Genomic DNA, 19,464 nt, shown 5'->3' with positions numbered 1-19,464 from the left:
CAAAATTAAATTCAAAATGGATTAAAGGCTTAAATATGACACCTGAAATACTAAAACTCCTAGAACAAAATATTGTCAGTAGTCTCCTTGACATTAGCCTTAGAAACATTTTTCTGGATCTGTCTCCTTAGGCAAGGGAAACAAAAACAAAAATAAACTATTGTGACTGTGCCAAAACAAAAAGGTTTTGCACAGTGAAAGAGACAATCAACAAAACAATAAGGCAACCTACTGAATGGGAAAGATATTTGTAAATCCTGTATCTGATGAGTGGTCAATATCCAAACTATGTAAAGAACTCCTAACTCAACACAAGAAAAAACAAATAATCCAATTAAAAGTGGGAGAGGATTTGAATAATCCTCTGAGGATTCAAATCCTATTCAAATCCTCAGGGGATTTGAATAATTTTCCAAAGAAGACATACAGATGGCTAACAAACACATAAAAAGATGCTCAACATTACTCATCATCAGGGAACTGAAAATCAAGACCACCAGTGAGATATCACCTCACACCTGTCAGAATGGCCAGTATCTGGGCAAAGATGTGGAGAAAAACTAATCTTCATGCACTGTTGATGGGAATGTACATTGGTGCAGCCACTATGGGAAACAGCATGGAGGTTCCACAAAAAAATTAAAAACAGAAATACCATATAGTTCAGTAATTACACTTCTGGGTATTTACCTAAAGAAAACAAAAGAACTAACTTGAAAAGCTATATGCATCCCTGTGTTCATTGCAGCATTACTTACAGTAGTGACGATTTGGAAGCTATGTAAGTGTCTACTAAATGACGAATGCATAAAGAAGATGTGTGTACACATATACACACATGCACACACACACAAACACAAACACAAACACAGGAATATTGCTCAGCAATAAAAAAGAATAAAATATTGCCATATGCAACAACATGGATTATGCTAAGTGAAATAAGTCAACCTGAGAAATACAAATACCATATGATTTCATTTTATTTTTTTAATTTTTTTTTTTAAGATTTTATTTATTTGACAGAGATCACAAGTAGGCAGAGACAGCAGAGAGAGATGGGGAAGCAGGCTCCCTGCTGAGCAGAGAGCCCGATGCTGGGCTTGATCCCAGGACCCTGGGATCATGACCTGAGCTAAAGGCAGAGACTTTAACTCACTGAGCCACCCAGGTGCCCATGATTTCACTTTCAAATAAAATAGAAACAAAAACAAAACAAACAAGTGAAGCAGAAACAGACTCCTATATATAGAGAACAAACTGGTGATTGCCCAAGGAAGGCGGTTGGGGTATGGGCAAAATGGATGAAAGTGAGTGGGAGGTACATGTTTTCATTTCTGTAATGAAAAGGTCACGGGAGTGAAAATTTTAAAAAAGGGGGGGTGGATGAAAAATAACCTGTAATTCCACCACCTGAGATAACCAGTGATTGTAAACTGGTGCATATCTTTCTAAACACTGTATATTAAAACAAAGTACTCTATAACATTTTGACACATTTGGATTTTCTCAGCTTTGCTCAAGTTTTACACATTAACCAACTGAGAAAATCAATTACATCATCATAAAATGCACAGACTCCAAAAAGATAGTATATAAAAATAGAGTTTTTAAATCATTATAATTTTTCCATTTGACATAGGAAACTGCAGATTTTGTTCCAAACCTTTAAGGGGAAACACATAATAAGACTTTAGTTAACCCCAACAACTGTTGGCATTTATGTAGCTGAAGATTTAAGATGTTATAAATAAGTAGTCTACAACTGTCAGAATTACGATCAAACAATGCCTAATAAGAGACTGACTTTGAGATAAACATGTATTGCCTTCTTCTCTGTAAATGCTGTTTTCTTGGATCTCAAAGTTAGGATATCCAGGAGGCTTTGCAATGCACAATAAAAGTGTTGGCTTCCACATTTCTTTCATTTACCTCTTAATTTGCTGAGAATTTCTGAATTATTTGATTGATTCATTTCTAGTTTACTTTCTCCCATTCTTTTGGCATGTTAGTTTGGCTTATGTGCTCTCTGAAAAGCATTTCTAGTATGCTTAATGTCTGATAGTGGAACACATTCATAATGTTAGGGCTCCTACTCAGGAAAATTCAGCTGAGAAAGAAAAAATGATCCCCTTCCTTTTTTTTTTTTCTTTTTTTCCCTTTTATTTGTTTTTGTTTTTGTTTGTTTGAATCTCTTATTGCTGACTCATGGTACTACAGTTCAAATAACCCCTCACAATGCTTTACAGTGATTGATGATCAAACCTGCTCAGTCATTCAATCTAGCATTTTAGAGTCCTTGATACTTTCTAACAAACTCGTTGAAATCAAGTCTTTTCTAGTGAATAAAGTAAGTGAAGTAAATCAATAATTTATATCAGAGAACACAAGGTTTTGTCTGTGTTGCAAACTCCAGTCAATTGATGGGTCATTTCTGTCTGAAGGATTTTGATGCCATTTCCAGGCTCTGTGGGAAAGTTTTCCAAGGTAATTAGTCATGTGTAGAAGAGTTCAAGATGTGTTGGAGTTAGATGATGTAAAGAAATGAGGGGAAAGGATTCCTGGCAGAAGACAAAAAGCACAGAAGAGCATGGTGTATGTGGAGGGCAGTGGGGGAGAAAGAAGGGTAAAAATGCAAGAAATTCAAGGTTCCGGGAGCCAAAAGTTTCAAAACATGAATCTGTGAGAGATGAGATTAGGAAGCAGGCAGGGTGGTCTATGCTCAGTTTAAGAGCTTGGACTTCTGAAAAACAGTCTGAGGGGTTTGAAGTGGCGGGGGGGTGGGAGGTTGGGGTACCAGGTGGTGGGTATTATAGAGGGCACAGCTTGCATGGAGCACTGGGTGTGGTGAAAAAATAATGAATACTGTTTTTCTGAAAATAAATAAATTGGGAAAAAAAAAAAAAAAAAGAGCTTGGACTTCATCTAGTTGATTAGGCAGAAGGTTTTAAGCAGGGAAGTGATGGGCTTGCTTAGCTTAGAGTTTCGAATGATTGTTGTAGTGATGGCTTTGGGGGACAGAAAGTTCAGCAGAGATAGGGTGAAATTTTAGGATATTTTTGCAGAATTCCAAGACACAGATAATTGGGACTGAACAAGGATTGCTAATAGGAATGGGAAAAAATAAAGAAACATTTAGCAGGAAATTTACACACAGCTGAGGAGAAAGAAGGAAGGAGCAAATCTTGGGAGACGGAATGGATAGTGAACAACATAGGTAATGTATTAAAAATATATTTATAACTAAATGCTGACATATTTTTATGTCTTATGTATATATAAATATATTTATAACTAAATGCTAAGACATATATTTATAACTAAATGCTAAGACTTTATAACTAAATGTTAAGACAGACTATAGGACATAATACTATAGAACATATGAACTAACTCTTTATTATTCTCTTTTTGTTGAGGAAGATGTTCACATTAGTCATTTTTTTAAACACAGGTCTCCTATTTCTGAGAGATACTAGGAAGCCAACTGTGTAGGGTATGAGAACAAGGAATGTATTATATTTTGGGTGATCTCTACAACTATCTGTCTGTCTGTCTATCTATCTATCATCTATCTATATAATCTATTTAATAAGAAATAATGCAGTCTATTATAAATAATAGACATAGCCCAGAGAATAAGTGTCTCTTCAGCATGGTAGAATTATTTATTGTCAAATCCAGAATACTTTTAAGAGTGAGAGCTGTGGGGGCATCTGGATGGATAAGGAGTTGAACATCAGACTCTCTTTGGCTCAGGTCATGATCTCAGGGTCCTAGGATCAAGCCCCGCATCAGGCTCTACACTTAGTGGGGAGTCTGCTTGAGAATTCTCTCTCCCCCTTCCCTAAAATAAATAATTTTTTTTTAAGCATGGGAGCTGTCGGGAGTGGGTAAAGAATTAAAATTATTATAATTTTAAAAAATATTTATCAAAAGGTTTTTATTATGTTGGTCAATTTATAAAATAGTTATTAAAAACTATTTGTAAAAATAAAATAATAATGATAATGATATTTGGTCAAAAATTTAAAAACAACAGCAACAACAACTTAGGACAAGAATAAAACCAGATGGGAAACCAGCTTAACAAGCAAAAAGTAGAACTGCCCCTGGCAAAGAGGAAATGTGGTTACTCAACTCATGAAGACAGAAACGGATTCTATGTGCTAATTCCTGATGAAAGAGTTTCATTATCTCCTTTTTTTGCTCATTCATTTCTGCTAGGGGTCCAGCAGAAAATTCACAGACACTTTATGGCCACACATAGACTCACAGTCCAGATGTTCTTAGGTAAACCCATGGTTTCTTTGTCTTAGGTGCTATTCTAATATTGTGCCCCCCATCATTGCCCTAAAAAGAGGGACTGGCTGTTTCTGACTGTGGTAGAACATTCCACTTCTTGGGAAAATAGCAATATAAGAATATACCCTGGGGATATTCTAGATACATCCTGCCATTTAGGTAGACCAAACATGTTGGGGTCCATCTTAGGAGAAGAGCTAATAAAGCCCTAAGAGGAAAATTAATACAATCTCCTGAGTTCTAAAATGTTGGATTTGGGATCCTCAGAAGTGATTCCTTTTTTTTTTGTTTAAAATATATGACTAGGTTGGGAATGCCCAGGTGGCTCAGTTGGTTGTGTCTGACTCTTGGTCATGGTTCCAAGATTGCAAATTCAAGTGCAGATCAGTCTGTCAACTGGGTATGGAGCCTACTTAACATTCTCTGTTTCCCTCTCTTCTTGTCCCTGCCCTCCCTGTTCATGTGTTCTTTGTCTTAAAATGTATGTATCTTGGTTGATAGAAGAAAAAAATCGAATTTTTGGCCTCTGGTCCTTTGGGACAAGCTGTAATCTATTTCTCATTAGTCCACAACTTTTCTTCTCAGGCTTTTGCCCTAGTAATTATTATTATTATTTTTTATCATTCAAAAATAGTTACTGGAAAAAAGGGGAAAAAAACCCCTTCTTATGCCCTTCTAGTATTTGGTATCTTCCTATTTCTTAGTATGAAGTGGTTAGAAGAACAACCACTTTAGAGTCAGAAAAATGTGCCTTAAACTTCAGGCATATTAGTAGTGTTAAATTACTTTAATCACCTTATCTGAATGGGAATAGTACTGTGGGAATTTGTGATAACTCTGTGGCCAGGATTAAGTGAGATGATCCAAGTAAAATGCCAAGCACAGTGTTTGACAAATAGTAGGTGGCCAATAAGTGGCAGCTAGAGTTACTACAGAAAGTATAAAAGGTGTCATGTTGGTGAGGCCATAAAATTGTCACATAGGCTCCTTTATCCTCCATTTCAGCTTTCTTACCACTCCTTCCCCTCCCCATCCCCACCAACTCCTACTGCCAGTACTTGGGGCTCTCATGGTGCTGTGTGACTGCCCTTTTTCCTAGTTTAGCATCTTTTTGTTCCTGATTTATCTATCTTCCTCATTTCCTTTCTTCCAGACCTCCTAGTCTTATAACTTATGCTTTTGTTGCCTACTATATCTATCCTTGTAGAGGTTCTGTTGATGTTATATATACCAAAATGTTAAACACTAATATCATTTTCATAGGCTAGTCTTACCAGCACATAGGTCTATTTTAGTAAAGGTCAGCATCATAACCTTAAAGAATGAAAGTGCAGAACTTAAGTTGGAGGCATCAGCAATAGGGACAGAGGAGATATTTTCAAAGAGAGGCACTCAATGATAACAATAAAACTAATGAACAGCTACTGTTTTTTAGGTGTCTATTTTACACTGAGTTTTATATGCATTGCCTCACTGAACCTTCACAATGAATAAATTATGTACTATCATTATTGCTATTTTTCTGATGAGGAAAGTACAGCTTGGAGAGGTAAAAAAAAAAAATTCCTGAAAGTTATATACAACTAGTAAGTGGAGAAGACAGGTTTAAAACTCAGATCCATCAAACATCACCATCTCTCTCACTCAATCATTTACAGGCTGAATTTTCAACAGGACAGGCATCTCTGTGTTCTTCCTATCATTATTTGCTAGAACCTAGTACAGTGCTGGACACACAGTATGCAATTAATTGTTTGTGCATGCATTAATGAATATATATCTATTTTGCCATAACCTCCTTTCCATTTTACCTACTGGACTCAAGTTTTCCTAGGAGGTCCTGACTTACTGAATATTCCAAAATTCTGAGTGCCAGTAGTCCATATATAGCATTCTGTTCCCTGACTTTATGTCTCTATCTTGCTGTCCTGTCTACCTGCAATTCCTCATTCTCCCAGAAGTCTCTGAGCTAACTTCCCTTTAACTAGTAACACAGAGCTCAAGAATGGTCTCCCTCCATAAGGCTTTCACTTCTCTCACCTCTCCTCCTATCCTTTTCCTCACCATCTCCTTTCCTTTTCCCACCATGGCTCAACCCAACAGGGTTCCTTTCATGCCTGTGTCTTCCACTAGACCATGGTGTATTTGAAAGTGGATGTCCGACCTCTTTTTGTATCTTTTTTTAATGCCTATCACATTTTTCTTCTGACATATTTTTATATGGTTCTGGTGTGACCTAGTTTATCAATTCTCAGGTACATTTAAAAAAATATATTTTAGCAGCTCTGAATTTGGGATACATCTTTCAGTGTTTTTCTAATCTAGTGACACAAAAAGAAGAGTTGACTGAGTCTTATAATCAATGGCATCTTAGATTTAACATAATATGATAATAGGGCACCTGGATGGCTCAGTGGGTTAAGCCTCTACCTTTGGCTTGGGTCATGATCTCAGCATCCTAGGATCGAGTCCCAGATCAGGCTCTCGCTCAGCAGGGAGTCTGCTTTCCCTCCACCCCTCTGCCTGCCTCTCTGCCTACTTGTGATCCCTCTCTGTCAAATAAATTAATAAAATCTTTAGTAAAAAAATGTGGTAATAGATGATAAATAAAAGTTATATGTATGAAAGAAGGAATAACAATCATAGCCCTCCTTAAGTCGTATTATCATTCCTACTTATAACCTAGCTGTCTGCATCAGACAATGTGGCAGGGTTGAACATTGCCACAGTTGAACATTATTCTTTATATATGTTGGGTTTTCCTAGTACAAGTAAGACAGATAATACGCTACATCAGATTTATCTTCATCATTTCTTACTGGACTTATATTATATGTTCCATATGCTTGTCTTCTAGGTGAAATTGATCTTCAAATTCTTTCCAAAGTGCAGATTCAACATCCAGGAATTCATATCAACAATGAAGTTGTTGAGCCAAGTGCTGAGCAAATTGCCAAGTACAAAGGTATATGTATGCTATGGTGCTCTATGTAAAATCCTATCCTGAAAGGCTTATCGTCCCAAATTTGTCCCCTCACTCATTAACAACATAGTTACTGTGGTATGTTCTTTGTAAGCTTGTTGGGAAAAGAACATATTTAATTTGTTTTCTTGGAAGACATGACTAACACCTCAGAAATATGAACAATGAATAATTAGATTTCTTTTTGTACTGATTCTTCTATTCCCTGGTGATCAGCTACTATTTTTGATGTTTATTCTTAGAGACAGAGTCATTAATTCATTCAGAAATATTTAAACAGAACCCTTGCTCTTAAATGGTTTGTGTTTAATGGATTATATATAGCAGGAGTCAGCAAACCTCTCTGAAAAAATACACAAATACACACTCTAAATATTTTTAGGCCACATGATCTCTCTCACATTAGTCAACTCTCCTACTGTAGCACCACGGCAGTCACAGATGATGCTGACAAACTGAGTGTTCATAGGTTCCAATAAAACTTTATTTATAAATACTAATGTTTGATTTTTATATCATTTTCACATTTTATGAAATATTATTCTTTTGATTTTTCCTTCAACCGTTTAAAAATCTAACAGCATGAGATATGCAAAACAGGCATAAAGTCAGAAAGTGCAATAGTATATGTTTTTAGTTTGCAGTCTAGAAATAGGTAGTGAGCCAGATATGGTCCATGGGCCATGGTCTGCTGACTCCTGGGTTACAGAAACATATCATTTGTTTTCCACTGATAAAATTCACCAGTTGATTTCCCATTAATACTGATAAAATGCAACCAATATCTGATCAGCATTCTCATAATTATTTCTTATTGACTCTTTCTTTCTTCCCTAATTTCATTTAATACTAGAAAAAAATCAGGATGAACTCTCTGGTCTTCCAGAGCTACATAAAAAAGAAAAATGTGCTTTATATCTGTTATGTATATAACATTGATTGCATTAAAATTCGAAATGGAAATGGATTCTACATTTGCAATTAAAATTGATGGTGTGCCATCTCTTTTCTGTATTTTAGAGCTTGTAGCCAAGACATCAAACCTCGAGAACATAAAGTTTGCTTGGCATAAGGAGACATCATCTGAATATCAAAATAGAATCATGGAGAAAAAAGAATTTCAGAAGTGGGACTTTATTCATATGATTCAGGTAAGAAATATTTATTGTTATATATTCTCAGGAGACTTTTTTTTTCAGAAATATGTGTGAAGAATACCTAATATTCTATCTTCAGGAAGAAAAATGAAAATCTGATTTCTGATTTTACAAGTGAACATTATCCATCCAAATTGAGGATAAAGATGTTGATAGGACTGAGAGATTCTCTGTAACATTCAAAAAGCCTGGTTTTTTTATACTCCACACCTGTTACTGATTTTTTTCTCAGTGTTGGCTTAATTAATTTTTGTAGGATTGGAAGTTCATAGATAGTTTTGAGGAGAGTAGAGTGTCACATATCTTAGCACAGCTCTAATGGTCTGGATGGACCAATGTCCAGAGTTTTTCTGAATCCATTCCTTTCCCTTCTTTGATGACATGGTTAGTGTGCATGTGACAGAAGGGGAAGGTTAGATCATTCTTAGGTTGATAAAGTTTACTTATGTCAGTCATTCAGTAGGAATATATTTCCATGATCCAACACTGATAGTATATTTCTTGGAAATATACTAAAGGGTTTCTTGGAAAGGGGGTGACCATTCATTAGATGTTATGGGATGGATTTATGAGAATCACTGATATTTCTGGATAGCATATAGGTGTATAGACTTTGGATGTTGTCTACCATTAGAAGATGTATATTTTAGAAATACCAATATAACAGTAAGAGACATCTTTCTGTAGTCCACAAGTACAGTCATCCCAAAGGGTTAAACCTTTAAGAAATCAAAGGAAGAAATGACTCTAACATTGGTATATCCAAGCAATACTACACCTCTGTTCTCCTAGCTGACAAAATCATTTACCTATAAGGGAGTACTTATATTGCCCATCAAGCCTACAATGTTCTCTATTAGACTTAATTTCCTCCCTCCTCATATAACTATTTCATACATCCCTCTCTCTCCTTATACTTCCTGTAACCCCTTCATCACCACTCATTCCCAGATGATGACCTCACTTCATACTGTATAGCAAAAAGAAAAATCATCCAATGGAAAGTCATCTTTCACCCTCCAAATTTATAAACACAACTGCATCTGTACCCACCATCTCTGTCTTTCATCTTATTACTAGGGCCTCCTTTTATCAAAAACCAGTACCTCCACTTGTGCTCTGGATCCCATTCTTTACCTGTTATAAAATGTTGCAGATTCAGAGATCATTCTCCTATTTCTCTCCAAATTTCCATGCATCTTCCTTCTTTCTTAGAACACTACTTCCTCTGCATTACTGTTCTATTTCTCTACCTTCCTCCCTGTCTAGCTCACATTTTCCCCGTGTTATGTCTTTGTCATTTCATTGTTCCTTATAGTCTTAACACTCTCATGACATTCTTTCAGCTTAATATTCACAGTCAACTTCAGAGAATCTTAGTATCTATTAGATCAAATTTCAGAGCATCTGTTATGGCCCACTGCCTCTTTTTAGCCAGGTTACATCATAGACTGTTAGCTGTCTTATGGATTATGTATCTGCGTATCTATCCCTGTTGTGAACAGCATGGAATGACATGATACTAAATATGGCCCCAAAGTAGCATAGGCCATGTTCAGCTCCATTTTATTTCTTTTTTTTAAATTTTTTTTTAATTAATTAATTTATTTATTTGACAGAGAGAGAGGGAGATATCACAAGTAGGCATAGAAGCAGGCAGAGAGAGAAGGGGAAGCAGGGTCCCCGCTGAGCAGAGAGCCCAATGTAGGGCTTGATTCCAGGATCCCGGGACCATGACCAGAACTGAAAGCAGAGGCTTAACCCACTGAGCCACCCAGGCATCCCGTCATTTTATTTCATTCATTCATGTGAGAGGGGCAAAGTTCAAGTTGTGTTTACTTAATGTAATAAATTCTATCATAGGCATCTACATAGAAATTAAACTCTTGCCAAGAGAGATGGAGATGAGATATAAGAAGTATCTGTGGGGGTAGATTCCAGGGAAGCAAAGGAAGCCTTTGGGGAAAATTTTCCACTGCCAATGTATAATTCTAGGCTATGCCTTGTTGAGTGGAAAGACCTCTCCCTGTATTTCATCAGAGAATGGTCCAGAGTTATTAAAAAAAAGGGTGAGTTGACCCTCAGCACCCTGTAACCAGGGATGTAATCTCATGCTTTATTCAGTCCGTTTTCCTAGAGAATCTGTCAGTATCAGAGACTGCCATATTTTCTGTGATTTATAAAAAGCATCTGTGAGCATATGGGAAAGCTAGTGCAAAGGGCTTAATTTTAAAGCAGAGTTCCATGAAATGGGGTCTGTTTTTATGGTGCCAGCACCATCTTCTCCCAGAACTACAATTCACAAAATATAGAGCAAGCATAGAATCAATGTCCCAATGTGGAGTAGAGACGAAGTATCTCCAGCTATAAATGTCTCTGTTATTTAAACCAGAAAAAGTAAATTTAAAACTCTTTGGCTATAATTGAACAAATACCATAGTCTTGTTAATTTTGGCCATTCTAACTGGTGTAAGGTGGGAACCACTTAATATGGTTTTGATTTGAATCTCTCTGATGGCTAATGATGGTGAACATTTTTTCATGTGTCTGTTAGCCATTTGCATGGCTTCTTTAGAGAAGTGTCTGTTCATGTCTTCCGCCCATTTTTTGAAAAGATTATCTGTTTTGTGTGTGTTGAGTTTGAGGAGTTCTTTATAGATCTTGGATATCAGCCCTTTTTATTGTCATTTGTGAATATCTTCTTCTTAAAGTGTTTTGTTGAGTAAAACTCTTATTAGCAATCAGGGAGATTAAAATCAAAACCACATTGAGATACCACCTTACACCAGTTAGAATGGCCAAAATTAACAAGACAGTAAACAAAATGTGTTGGAGAGGATGTGGAGAAAGGGGACCCCTCTTACGCTGCTGGTGGGAATGCAAGTTGGTTCAGCCACTTTGGAAAACAGTGTGGAAATTCCTTAAGAAATTAAAAATAGAGCTTCCCTATGATCCTGCATTTGCACTACTGGGTATTTACCCCAAAGATACTGATGTAGTGAAAAGAAGGGCCGTCTCTACCCCAATGTTCATAGCAGCAATGGCTGCAGTCCCCAAACTGTGGAAAGAGCCAAGCTGCCCTTCAACAGATGAATGGATAAAGAAGATATGGTCCATATATACAATGGAGTATTATGCCTCCATCAGAAAGGATGAATACCCAAATTCTGTATCAACATGGATGGGACTGAAAGAGATTATGCTGAGTGAAATAAGTCAAGCAGAGAGAGTCAGTTATTATATGGTTTCACTGACTTATGGAGCATAAGGAATAGCACGGAGGACATTGGGAGATAAGAGAAGAGAAGTGAGTTGGGGGAAATCGAAGGACGAGACAGATCATGAGAGACAGTGGACTCTGAGAAACAAACTGAGGGTTTCGGAAGGGAGGGGGACCTGGTGGTGGGTATTATGGAGGGCACGTACTGCATGGAGTATGGGTATGGTGCATAAACAACGAATTCTGGAACACTGAAAAGAAATAAAATAAAATGGAAAAAAAAACCCAACCTCTCAACTTGAAAATCATTCTTTCTAAAGAATATCTAACCCAAGTAACAAAAAAATTGACATATAAAAGTGTCTAATTTCTCTTCTCTTTCATTTCTAGATGCTGTATTATGTAAAAGATATCCCGGCTACCCTGAAATTCTTCCACAGTCTCTTAGCTACCAATGCTAAGATGCTGATTATTCTTGTGTCAGGTAAATTATTTACATTCACCCTGAATTTTAAAATAGTAATAGTGCCTATGTGCTTGGATATATGTGTTTGAAGGCAGCTGCAATATTTTGTCTTCATTTGAAATTCTTGACTTGGCTTCTAAGCATAGTCCTTTAACACAGTATTAGGAAAGTTCTGCACAACAGCTATCAATTTAGGGTGTCCAGTGGAATTAAATATCTATTTATTCCTTTTCCTTGGTAAAATTTGTCTTTATTGTCTATATATAAATTTTTTTTTATACAATGTAGAGCAAATACCACTAATACGAATTTTTTTAACGAGGCCAAAAATAGCAAATATTTCTGTTTACCTCCTTTTTGTTTCTTTTCTTTTTTTTTAAAGATTTTATTTATTTGACAGAGAGAGATCACAAGTAGGCAGAGAGGCAGGCAGAGAGAGAGGGGGAAGCAGGCTTTCTGCTCGGCTTGATCCCAAACCCTGGGATCAGGACCTGAGCGGAAAGCAGAGGCTTTAACTCACCGAGCCACCCAGGCGTCCCTCCTTTTTGTTTCTTGAATGTTTCTTTCCCTTCTGTGATGTTTATTAATACATAAATAAAGGTTTAAATATTTGGGATACCTTCATATTTGATTAATTTACATTTCTAGAACCTATCAATATTGTTCATGGTTGATTTTCTCAAATAACTACCAAAAATTGTTCAATTGTTTTGTATTACTGTCTTATTTGCAAAAGAGGGTAATTGATCATGTCATGTTGCTTCCAGTATATAATAAGTACCACATTGCTTCCAGTATATAATAAGTACCACATTGCTTCCAGTATATAATAAGTACCACATAGAGAAGTAAACATGTTAATAAATGAGACACTGACATTCTTGAGTTCATTAATTCATTACTTCTTTCATTTAGTAATCTTCATGGATTGTATACACAGTGCTAGGCTGATTGATTCTAGATATACAACAATCTCTGTCTTCCTAAGTTTATACCAGACCCCATACTCAAAACCATATGTCACAAAATTCATCAGTTCTTAAATATGAGGAATGACTTTAAGGATGGCAAACAAGGTTGTTGCCTGTAATTCTAGGTTTGAACTCATGTGGGAGTTTTGCAGATGAGAGTTCCTGCATACAACCTCTTCCCTAAAGAACATTTTGATATACTATTTTTATCTGTTGGTTAATTAAAAATACTCATTTATGTGGGAGAGTTCTATCTCCCCATTTAGAAGGGCTCATGTAAACTGGATGCTTCTTATTAACCTCCATCTAAATCAAGACACTTGGGTAAAGCCATTATACTACATTTAGGAATACAAAAGAAAACTTAGTTGTGACCAATGAGGGCAGTCTATTCTTGATAATCTGTATCAATAATAAAGAAAAGTGTTACCAATAGAAATAATAATTCATCCATATTTTAGGATGTATTTCATATAAATAGAAGATCCACTCTTATTTATATTTGGTTTATTCTTAAATATTTCAGAAGTTAAGTATTTCAGTGTCAGAAAGCAGTTTTCTATATTTCTACCAAGAGGAAAATCCAGCCTAAGATTTAGAAAGTGACATGAGTAGTCTATACAAACAACTGAGACCTGGCTAAGTGCCCTTATGAATACAGTATTCTGCTAGCTATCTCTTGAATTACACTAATACAACCCATAGTATATTGGCATCAAGAAATGTTCAGACCAAAACAGGTGCAGTGAAATATATGATGATACATGCAACAAGAATGCTGAGGCATTTCCTAGCTGTGTGAATGTGGTCTGTGAGTCTTAGTTTATTCAAGGGCTATTTCTAGATGATCATACCTATATTATATTGCATCTATGCATATATATGTTTCATATATACTATGTATATATCTATTCACAGGGAAAAAATCAAAGAAATGTAATAAAGATTCAAATATCAGTTAGCCTTTTCTTAAAAAGTATTTTGAGTCAAAATTACTCAGTCAAGGTAGTTCGATGGTGGAAATATTTTGCTAACTTTTTGTTTATGCAGTAAAAAAACCCCTCTTCATTACTGTATTCAGCATGGGAGACAGGTATCCCAAAGAGGACAACACTACTCATAGACATTGTTCCTATACATAAGAATAGAACAAATAACAAATGTCCAATGATTAAAGGGACTCCAGTGACCCCTTGCCTTCATCACATGCACTTTTCTTAGAAGAGAGTTGTGCAGCTACAAGAAAAATATCATACGTACATTTCTTTTTAAAGAACCACTTAACAAAAGGAGAAGATAAATTTAGGCATTTTATTTTGGACTTTCCAATTCTCTCCTAAGGCTAAAAGTTACAGCTTTATTGCCTCTATCAGAAGAGTTATTAAGGAAGGAAATTAATTAAATATACATAATAAAAAGTAAGCCACCTTGTTCAATATAGTTTCCTTTTTCAGTAAAGGAAAAGGTAAATAAAATTGTCAATATACTGAAATTGTCATCAATGTAGTATAAAGTGAATGTCTCCAGATTCCCCAGTCTTAAGGGATCACTCATAACTCTTGCAAATCCAGGAAAAATGATGGGATCCCTTATTTCAAGTAACTTGGGTCATTCATCCCGTGCTCCATGACTGCTGAGGATCCTGGGAGTCATGCTTACATGCTTCTGATGTTACCAACCACTGTTTGCCCCAAACTTCTGCTCCCAGTTCAATTTTTGATTTCCTATCTCCATTACTTTTCCACTGCTTTGGAGCAGCTCTTATGTAGTGGAGGACTGAGGCATGTAAACACTTGGAGCAGTGTGCTAAGTTCCTTATCAGAGGCATATGGGGCATATAGCATTCTAAACTACTAGTTCTGAATGTGTCTAAAAAAAGAGAGCATATTTTGGGATGCTTGGGTGGCTCATTTGGTTGGACGACTGCCTTCGGCTCGAGTCATGATCCCAGAGACTGGGGATCGAGTCCTGCATAGGGCTTCCAGTTCCACGAGGAGTCTGCTTCTCCATCTGCCCTTCTCCTCGCTCATGCTCTCTCTCACTGTCTCTCTCTCAAATAAATAAATAAAATCTTAAAAAAAAAAAAGAGAGAGAGAGCATATTTTGACTAAAACATACTACATGATGGACATGGAATCAGAGAACATAGAAAGTTCTGGAGATTTGAAGAAAGGTTAATAAATAGGAGTAAAAGACTCAATAAAGAAGATTAACATTCACAGAGACACACACACATGCTCAAAACCCACGCTGAAATAGGCAGAGAAAAGCTATGAAGGGTAGGCAAATGAAACTCATTAGGAAAAGAAAAAGAAATTGAAATCAGAATTAAATGACAGCATTTACTGTTAGAATACGTGTTGCTTGAGGGAAGAGAGGCTTTTCTCTGTGTTTGTAAGTATCAGTTACAGAACTAGCCCAGCTCAGTAAATATTCATTTAATTATAACAAGCAGAAGTTCTTAATTATATAAAGAGAAAAGATTTGATTTGGGGATGAAAAGGAAGAGAAATAAGGACAAAAGAGGTGGATTTTTTAAATGAGTGTCTCACACTAATATCAGTAGTAGCATGTCTTTCCCCAAATGTAGTAGCCAGGCATTAATTTTGAGAGTTGCTGGTTAAAATGTAACTTCTCTGGTTAAGGGGGTTTTGCCAGAAGGAGACACCACTTTTTAGTTCATCCCTCTTTTTACCTGACTAAGGAAGGAGGCAAATCATGGTGTGTTATTTTTAATACAATGAGAAAAAAAATCTGGTTTATATCATGTTGGAAACAAAAGTAACACCATATGTTGTGCCCACCGAGAGCCATTATGATAATTCATCAGTTAGAAAGTGTATAATTGCTCAGCTCAGAAATGGCACCGAGTCACACAACACTGACACCAGTAAAATTTCTGCAATCAGTATTTGGTTATTTTTTTTTTTTTGTCTTTGTCAGGTTAAAAATAAAAATAATAATGATAATAGAGCCTCTTTTCAACCACTGAAATATTTATTTTCTCATAAAGTCTTATTTGTAGTCATATTCTTATTTGGGCAGATAATCACTGTCTGTGTAATAAAAGATTTTTTAATATAGACTCATGACCCTATTTTTTTTTCCCATTAGACTGAGGTTTTGTTTTTTTCTGCTTCATTCCAATTTTACCCTCTAGAGCGTACCCTGCGGTTATTACTCCCTCTTCTGAAATATTAGTTGAATGTCAGTTATCTAAGCTATTTAAATTTTACCTTTTTCTCCTCGGTTAGTCCCTTTTGTTGAGTTCAATCAGGAGACTTTAGCCCAATCCATGGATGAGGGCCAGGGTTCTTTGAACAGCCAATAATTATATGCATAACGGTATGGGTATTTATTGTTTGTGTATTATGCTGGAGAGTCAATTACTTCATTAGACCGTAAAAGAGGTTTGGAAACCCAAAAACCTCAAGCCTTTGAAATCTTCACTATTAATCCTGGAATACAGGTTCTCTCTTACATTGCTTTGCCAAGTCCAACTTAATTTCCTAATACTTGAACAATGTTTATTTACTTTGTTTGCCAGTCATGGTTCTTCGTTCCTTTACTTTTTCTTACCCCAATTTTATGCTATAAATTCTGTATTTATCCCTTTTTGCAGGTGATAAAACTGAGGGGAAGCTTCATAAAGCTAGTCAGAGGAAAAGCCAGGCTTCATACTTAGGCAGTTGGCTTTAGAGGCCCTCTACTACATTGTATCAATTGATAAATATTAATTGGGTATGTGACATCCCATTATTATATGCAGGTATTAGAGGGTCCACAAATAGATGCTTATTTCTGTTGAGGTATTAGTATTAGAGATTTCCAAACAGCAAGTTTGCTTTTTCATAGTCTCAAGATTACAACCAGTGAAAATACATTATCAAACCAACTCCATATAATGTTCATTTATTTTGTGAGTACTTATTACCCATCTGCTATGTGCTTAGCATTGTACAACAATTCACTTAAATTATCTCATTTAGTACTTGCAGTTGCATTTGAGGTATGTACGGTTATCCCCCTTCATGGATCAGAAAACTGAGGTTCTCAGAGACTAACAAACAAATCTCATCTTATTCATGAAGTGTCAGAAGTACATTCCAACCTGTGTCTCTCTCCCTCAGAGGCTGCATCTCTTAGCTTCTACACTGGGCCACGTTATCCATTAAACACAATAAACATTACTAAAACATCTTCTAAAGCTGGGGACAAAACTTGACATATTGATACATTTAAAACTGTTCCTCCCTCATTCTTCCCATTTCCCATAATGGCAATTCTCTCTTTTCAGGTGCTTGGGCCAGAATCATTGGGTCACTGACTCCATTTTCACTCATACCCAAAATCCAAATTGTTGGCAAATCTCATTGTATCTATGAGCATAATATAAAAGAAATCCAACCACTTCTCATTACTTCCAAAAGCTAGCTACTCCAATTTACCATCACCTGTCACCCAGATTATTTTCATAACCTCCTTACTGTTCTCCCTGTTTCCACCCTTATGGTCCTATAGTCTATTCTCATCTGTGTGACCAGTTAACCTTATTAAAATATAAATCAGGTTAAGTCACTCTAATGTTGTGTTGCTCAATATAAAAGCCACATTGACTACTGAAATTGATATGTAAATGAATTGCAGTGAAGTAAATCTTAAAATTCATTTCCTTGGTCATACCAGTCACAGTTCAAATGTTCCTTAGCCATAGATGGTTACTGGCTACCATATTGGACAATGCAGATACAGAATATGTTCCAGAAAGTTCTTTCAGATAACACAATAGTGACTTCCCATCTCACTCCATGTGATATGGTACCCTACCCACTCCCTCCACCACTCATCCAACTTTATCTTCTTCTACTTTCCCCTTTGCTCACTGATTTCAGATCTCACTGATTTATGGCCAGTTCTTAACATGACAAGCATGCTCTCGCCTCAGGTCCTTTGTAGTTGCTCTTTTCTCTACCTAAGGTAATCTTCCCTCTCATATCTACATGGCTTGTTCACATATCTCTGCTCAAATGTCACATTATTATTGAGAGTTTCTGTGACCACCGTATATAAACAACAGCCCATCCAACTCTTTGACTCTCCTTATTCCTTGTTCTGATTTGTTTTTCATTAGTACTTAGCACCATCTGATATGTGATTTATTTACTTGTATATTTAGCTTTCTTTCCCCCTTCTATGTACCTCTTAAATTAAGCTACCCAAAGGCAAGAATATTTATTGGCTGCTTTATTCTAAGCATGTAGTATACTTCCTGGCAGAGAAGGGAAATGAAAAGAAGAATAAGTAAAAGCATGAGCTTTGTTTTATCACACAGGAATCAGTGGCTGGAACAAGCTGTGGAAAAAGTATGGATCCCGCTTACCTCAGGATGACCTCTGTCAGTATGTCACATCGTCTGACCTCACTCAGATGCTGGATAAACTGGGGATTAAGTATGAGTGTTATGACCTTCTGTCCACCATGGACATATCTGATTGTTTTATTGATGGCAATGAAAATGGAGAACTGCTTTGTGATTTTTTGACAGAAACCTGCAACTTTAATACAACAGCACCACCTGATCTCAAAGCAGAAATTATGAAAGATCTGCAAGAGTCTGAGTTCAGTGTAAAGAAGGAGGGAAAAGTTCTTTTTAATAATAGTCTGAGTTTCATAGTGGTTGAGGCATAAATATTAATCATGAAGATGTATTCAAAAAATTATATTTTGGGGGCACCTGGGTGGCTCAGTGGATTAAAGCCTCTGCCTAAGACTCAAGTCATGATCCCAGGGTTCTGGGATCGAGCCCCACATGAGGCTCTCTGCTCAGCGGCGGGACTGCTTCCTCCTCTCTCTCTGCCTGCTTGTGATCTCTGTCTGTCAAATAAATAAATAAAATCTTTTTAAAAAATTACATTTTGAATACTGTTGATCATTTACTTCTGTATTAAAATTATAAACACATCCCAATATAAATAGAGCATTGTCTCATATATAAAATCTAGAAAATTGCAAGACATTCTCAGATTTCCATGCATATCATATAGGATACTATTATTTTTATCCCATTCCTTCCCCATATCAAGAGGCCACATCAGGCTAAATACCACCTAGGCTATAAAAATGAGACAACTAAGTTTCACTAGCTTATTGACAAGAAAATCCTTTCCATTTGTTTATTGTACTGGAATTTCCTAAAATATTAATAAAATATTAATAAACAAATTTATTTAATTTAATTAATATTTTAAAAAATTAACTCAAAATTAAATTTAAATTAAATAATTTATTTAATTTAAATAAAGTAAAATAAAATTTAATTTAATTAATAAATAAAATAATAAAATCCATATGCTATGGATTCT

General features: G+C 36.0%; 1 protein-coding gene across 2 annotated transcripts in view; it reads left to right on the top strand.

The window, feature by feature from the left end:
• HNMT (histamine N-methyltransferase) overlaps nt 1–18,885 on the top strand; it is a 45,766-nt gene extending 26,881 nt beyond the window's left edge. For both annotated transcript variants that reach the window (XM_044242559.1, XM_044242558.1), the window contains exons 4-7: nt 7,163–7,270; nt 8,309–8,439; nt 12,056–12,149; nt 18,435–18,885. In XM_044242559.1, coding sequence (XP_044098494.1) covers nt 7,163–7,270; nt 8,309–8,439; nt 12,056–12,149; nt 18,435–18,790 — 689 coding nt within the window. In that variant the 3' untranslated portion in view covers nt 18,791–18,885. The remainder of the gene's footprint in view (nt 1–7,162; nt 7,271–8,308; nt 8,440–12,055; nt 12,150–18,434) is intronic.
• Nucleotides 18,886–19,464: the final 579 nt, after the last annotated feature.

Source organism: Neovison vison, chromosome 3 (genome assembly GCF_020171115.1).
Source record: "Neovison vison isolate M4711 chromosome 3, ASM_NN_V1, whole genome shotgun sequence".
In the NCBI taxonomy this organism is placed as follows: Eukaryota; Metazoa; Chordata; class Mammalia; order Carnivora; family Mustelidae; genus Neogale; species Neogale vison.
The sequence above is the reverse complement of the archived record's forward strand: the minus strand, read 5'-3'. Positions and strand labels throughout refer to the sequence as shown.